At 34.9% G+C, this 6,616-nt stretch overlaps 1 protein-coding gene across 1 annotated transcript in view; it reads right to left on the bottom strand.

The window, feature by feature from the left end:
- Window positions 1–2,495: 2,495 nt before the first annotated feature.
- LOC117119955 (very low-density lipoprotein receptor-like) overlaps window positions 2,496–6,616 on the bottom strand; it is a 16,062-nt gene continuing 11,941 nt past the window's right edge. The window contains exons 8-12 of the mRNA XM_033264930.1: window positions 5,998–6,609; window positions 5,480–5,880; window positions 4,584–4,971; window positions 4,275–4,413; window positions 2,496–3,627 (exon numbers count right to left, since the gene is read on the bottom strand). Coding sequence (XP_033120821.1) covers window positions 3,595–3,627; window positions 4,275–4,413; window positions 4,584–4,971; window positions 5,480–5,880; window positions 5,998–6,609 — 1,573 coding nt within the window. The 3' untranslated portion in view covers window positions 2,496–3,594. The remainder of the gene's footprint in view (window positions 3,628–4,274; window positions 4,414–4,583; window positions 4,972–5,479; window positions 5,881–5,997; window positions 6,610–6,616) is intronic.

Here is a 6,616-nt window from a genome sequence, read left to right on the forward strand (position 1 = left end):
ACCTCGGATGAGGTGGTTCCTACCAAAAATTGAATGCTATGACCATAAAAAGCATGTAAAAAAAATGGTGCTTTTGTCCGGAACGTCCACATCCATCTGCTAAGCTGCCGGACTATAGGCAGAGGTGGTTGTGAAGTCACGGTTTCGAAATCATATGTAAAGTACATACTCAAAGACAATGTTTTAAGCTTTGTTTTCTATAGTATATCACACACATTAAGGAGATCTCTATGGTTGCAGAAAATCCCTGATAAGAGACCATGAGAATGTTCTAGGCGCTTCATTTGGACTAATGGCGATGTGATGATAATGAATTTTACTAAAAGTGTCGTTGCTGGCCATCTATAAATAAGCCTACTATTTCCTCACATTTCGCACCTCAGCTCCAACCATGGTGAGTCTGAGGTGGGTGACGACTCACAAAATGTCTTCCCCTCCCCTTCAAAACAAATATATCTGCGCCCTTCCCCTGTCTTGTGACTGCTGAGGAGAGGGTGTATACATTTGTTTTTTTCAGGATGTAATCTGGGTTTTCATGCTCATTTTTCATAATTATGACTATTTTGGTTAAGATATTTTTTTCTTTTGAGGAAAAACAAGAAAAATATATTCAAATTTAAGTATGAGAGTGTAATGGCCGGCCAACTAAAGGTGCCCTACCTAATAATAAATTTTCTTACCTCAGCTAGCCCCAACCATGGTGGCGCTGAGATTGGTGGTTCTTCAGTCTGTGAAAGTCCCTCCCTGGGTCACCTCTCTTTCGAATTTCCTGATCCGCCACTGTTGATTTATTATAATTATTTTTGGGCCTACTAATATTATTTACGATTCATTTAATGCAATTTTCACTTTATCCTCTCAAAACAGTCCTTAAAAACGTTCAGAGTGCGCTACTTCACAGGGGGTTCGTCCCCTGGACCTCGCCGGGTCCTATGTACCTCGCATAACAGCTTCCCCCACCCCCTTTCAAAATCCTGGCTACGTTCCTGTTTGGGGCCAAGGACAAAAAACCTGAATTGCACAGTGGAATTTTGAGAAAAAAAACCACAATCGCTGTAAGAAAGTAAAAGAAAAAATTGATCGCCTCAAGAGGTTATTTTTAGGCGCCTAGAAAACAAAAGTTTCGCGAGGGCATGCCCCACGGACCCCCTAGGATAGTGTTAACTCGATCGCCTTTTTTTTTTCGGACATCTCTGAATTCGACTCTTATACTGTATTAACACCAATGAACCTTCAGATTTAGATGACGCATAATCAACAGAGAATTTTTTTTCCATAATCCATATTATGTAACTCCTTTGCAAACTGCGGAGAGAGATATTCAGCAGTCGCTGTTTTTAGCTCCGAGGACTTCTCGGTGCAAACAGCGCTTATAACATTTTGGAGGCTTCAGTGCGGCGCTTATAAAAAAAATATTGATGCGGCGCATTTACGGTAATTACTATTAATATATCTTATTTGCCATTATCAATATACTCTACTGCTCTATTACACTGCCCTAATCGGAGCTATTTAATAATTTCGCTGATACCTATACTATTACGAATGTTTCTAAAAGGAGTTATAAATTCCATCATCACTACACCATGTTTCTGTTGTCTTGTCGTCGGTGTACGCCCTGCCCGTGTCCACTTGTGGTCGTTTTAGTGTCAGAATTGCGGTAAGAAAATAGAAACCTGGCTTAACACGCTACAATCACAATAACCAAACAATAAAAAACAAATTAACCATACATTTGTGCAGGAATAATTCTTTTTTAATCAGGAATATTAACAAGGAACCTAACTTAATATGAACATAACTTTAGTAACAATTTATTTTGTATCTGTCCTATTTGTATATATTTACAAATGCATGTAAATAAAAACGCATAAACGAATATATTGGTTTATGCGTTTTTATTTACATTTTATTTTTTTGTAGCTACTATATAGATATATATATATACCGTATACACTTTACTGTCTCTTATACACATCTAGATGTGTATAAGAGACAGACTGTACCTTTTAATTTCTATCTTTTCTCTATGAAACCCACATACGGTACAAGTGTTAGAATTTAGGCTGTCTCTTATACACATCTAGATGTGTATAAGAGACAGATATATATCTTAGTACAGTTTTCAAGCTGTTTTTCATTTATATCAGATTTTCATCTCTAGTCAGTCTTGCCACATTTTTATGACAAAGACTTCATGCCTCAAATCTTTAATAATTCTGTTTTTTACAACTACTTTTTTTCTATTATGTCCACTTCTATATTTTTATTTTCTGAACAATAAACAACACATAAACATTATTTTTCACATGATACAATTTAAACAGAATCAAATATTTCTTAGAATTTTTTAATGTTTTGTAAGGGTTTATACATTGCTGTATAAACAGGACCATCTAGCAACACTATAGTTCCTGTGACCTACTGCTATTAATACCATACACTAATTTCAACATATTTTACACTTTAATTTTTACAACATATCAAATAAATTATTTTTTTTTTTCTCAGTACTTTAATTATTTACATAAAATTAGGAACTAGCTTTTTAATGATACGATACGTAAAAATATATACGTTACATTATAAATTTGGAATTACAGATAGTATTTGACTTGGACACAAGGTTTCACAAGATCCCTTCATAGTCGGTGCCATCAGAAGGAAAAAATCAAAATAATTACAGTATACAAAAATGAGAAAGAAAAACAGAATCAAATAAATAGTTTTACATGAAGCATACACATGTATTATCTAATATTTACAATTTATATTGATTTTTTTTTCTTTGTACAGTGTTATTCTCAGACTCTCGCACTGAAAACATTCAATTTTAACTGTCACACAATAATGGTTGCATATCAATATCTTAGAAAAATATTCAATTCTCACTCCCCCTCCCCCACAGCACACACTAACACACACACACCCAGCTCATGGAATAGTCAAACTGAAATATACAACTCAAACTTACAAAATTTGTCACCAGCACCTTAAGAGTATAAACCAAAAATGTTTTTTTTTTTCATAGTTTTTCACCGCTTTTGTTATTTTTTTTTTTAGGTGTACTTATCTGCTTATTTTTAATGCTACTTTCCTAATCTAAGAAAACAAAAACTTCTTCTAATATGAAATTATTATTGTGTTTATTATTTTTTTTTTTTTAAACAAGCAACCCAGTATGATTTTTAATAAACAGAAAATATCCTCTATCTTTGCACTTAGAAAAATACACTTAAAAAAAATGAGCTGCTTTATCAAGGGTAGAATTAATTTCATGTATAGAAGCCTTTCAGAAAATTCTTATCTATTGCTTAATATTCTGTTAGCAACTTTTTAGGTGCTTTTTTTTATATTCAATTGTTCAGCATCAGTGGCCTAGAAAATGGCAGTATGTGGCCTAGAAAATTCCACTTGGCGGCGGATATCCAGTCAGAATTGCATGGTGCCGCTCATTTCTTGTTCAATTTCTTAGTGTGGAAAACTGGATTTTCATAACTTCTATAATCCATCATTTCTTATCAATGTTTATGTTCCATACGAATGGCAAATAATTTTTTTTTTGAAAGTCCAAAAATCAAATCCTGTTCTGCATTATACGCTGTAGTCATTTCCTATTGTTTTTATCTGAAAAAGAGAAAAAAGTTATATTGTTCATTAACTAAATATATTAATGAGATAACCACTGAAGTACGACAATGATCATCACATTTATTAAAGTAATTTAAATTAATTCCTTATAGAATTACTGTACTTTTACCAAGAGTTTATATAACATCCTGCATCTGGATTAATCATACTCCAAAAAAACAAACGGATACACACATCACATGTAATTCGATATTAGGACCATAAAAATGTTATCTCCCTTTCCCACTTGGAAATAAGATAAGTGAGGGAGCATTATAATTATTCAATAGTTGTTTGCATGGATAATAATAATAAAAAAATTAAAATAATAATAACAATAATAATACATTAGTTAAACATATTCACAATCCCTTTAAACTATTGTCCAACCATACCGTAAAGCCTCAAATGGAAGCCCAGTGGGCTTAATCTAGAGAAGCCCATCTCGAAACGAACTCCATGGACTTCTAATCCAGATATGTGGGCTCTTTTTCAAGATTATCCGAACATGTATTAACTAATGTCTAATGGCTAAATAATTAATGAATTAATAAAAAAACAATCATGAATTCTGTCCTTTTTTGAGGGGGAGGGGTACGGCAGGAAAATCATGGGGGATTACAAGTACTTTTCTTCGAACTTACCGGTTCATACGCTCGACCATTGCCAGGATTATGTTCATACTTTTCTGGATGATGTAAGAATAATTGATCTTCAGTTGTTTTTCTATATACTGGATTATCAAAGTTCATAGACTTTCTTCTATTTTTATTACTCACAAACCTGTAAACAAAAAAAAACATTTTAATTGAATTTTCAAAAGTTATGAAATGGTTTATAACATTTAAGAATTATTAAAGAACTTTTAATGAGTTGAATTTTTAATGACTAAATTCTTAAAAGTTTAGACATAAAAAAAAAACATTGCTTAATGAAAAAATAAATTGCTGTACCTCCAAATAACAAAGGCTATAATAGCGAAAACTAGAAGTGCGAACACTAGAGTACCAACGATGGCGCTTATCATAAGTGATCGACGGCCATGCCTCTGTTTACTACTGTCTCCGTGCGGTAGGGCATTACCACCTCTCTCATTATTCGTATCAACTGTGCCAATTTCATTACTTATATCTGTGGTAGATTTTATTGGACTGGCTGTTGTTGCAGGAGGCGGTGTCTGAGGATTCTTTTTTGAACCGTTACAGGTACGCCCATCCGGCAACAGTGAAGAGTTAATAGGACAGATGCAGGAAAACTTGGCGGAACTTGCGCTCACTTTCGGGGCTGCGACGCACAGATCAGAGCATCCACCATTATGACCGTCACAATAGTTAAAAATCCCTAAAGAAAAAAAAAAATTAAATTTTAATCCTATAATAATTACTTTCCCATCCCTCATGTACATTTTTTGAATAAAGTATTTCTTGTAAGAATGAAGAATATAATGTTGATTTCTCATTCTAGCCTCCAATCGAGTATTTGCCCAAGTAATAGATTCTGAATTTTTTTTTTTCAAATGTTAATTCTGAGAAAAGTTAATGCACTACGTTGAGAATCCTCACAATTTTTGTAAACAGTTAATGTTTGTTAATTTTTTTTTTTTTCTATTATTAAATTTCCCATAGTAATTTGGTTAGTACAGATGTAACTCCATTATGATGCAACCATTATGATGACTTATACCTGATATTTTGCTTGAAATGTTTAGGTTTAAGTGATTATCAGAAATGAGTTAAAATGACAATGCTATGGTATTTTCCATGTATAAGCCAACCTCCTAAATTTCATTTACATATGTAGCTGGGCTCTACGGATCATACTCAGTAAAATACGGTATAAGATTATTTACCTTCCATTTGCTTCTGACGGTGATAGATCTGGATGCCCATTGGAGAATAGAGTCCTTCAACCAGAGTGGTACGGTTTCCACCGCTGAATTTGTTCGCTCGAATGATACTCTCCTTATTCCAATCTGTCCAGTAAACATAGTCTTCAAACACGGCGATGGAAAATGGATGAGGCAAAATTGTTTCCGAATGGAGGATGGTACGTCTACCCAGGCCATTGTAGTCGATGCTGCTCAGACTGTGCACCTTGGCATCCACCCAGAAGAGAAGATCACTGACTAGATCGATGGTTAGGCCATTTGGCCATGCGATGTCAGTGTCGACAAGTGTTAGTCTTTGCTGTCCATTCATTCCTGCACGTTCAATCCTAGCTCTCTCGCCCCAATCTGACCAGAACATGTAACTGCAGAAAATGAATTGCAAATGAAATTTTGAATATTTTTAAATAATAAATTTTTATCATGATTACAAGCAAAACGTAAACAAGAAAATCATTTGAAAATAAAATAAATTAGCTTACCCAATTCTTGGGTCAACTGTAATAGCTCTTGGTTCATCTAAGTCCTCTGATATGAGAATGGCACGTTTGCTTGGATCTTCAAGGCTTGCAACTTCAATGGTGTTAGTTCCAGCATCGGTCCAGTACATGTTATTAAAGACCCAGTCAATACAAATGCCATCTGGTGTGTTCGCAACAGTAATGACTGCCTCCGGCTCACCAGTGCCATTGATGTCGGTACGGAAGATCTGCTCCTGGGTGACGTCAGTCCAGTAAACCTGCTTCTTCTTGATGTCGTAATCCAAAGCCACTGCGCTTCTTTGATGGTCTACTATCATTCGGTATTCCCTTTTACGTGGATCGTATTCGCGTAAATCAACGCGGTTAGCAAAAATGACGAGTGGATCTGGTCCAATAGCGCGACAGTATGACTTGTGTTCAAGAATATATCCCTCCTGACAGTAGCACTTGTAGCCACCTTCATGGTTAACGCATCCCTGGCTGCATACCTTTGGAATTACCTTCTTGCACTCATCTATATCCACGCACTGATTGGCATCATTCAACTCAAAGCCATCTGGACAGGAACAGGAAAAACCAATTGGCAAGTCAATGCATTCTGCATTGCTGCTACAGTTAT

Source organism: Anneissia japonica, unplaced genomic scaffold (assembly GCF_011630105.1).
Source record: "Anneissia japonica isolate Jap-2015-1 unplaced genomic scaffold, ASM1163010v1 scaffold287920_len488460_cov166, whole genome shotgun sequence".
NCBI lineage: Eukaryota > Metazoa > Echinodermata > Crinoidea > Comatulida > Comatulidae > Anneissia > Anneissia japonica.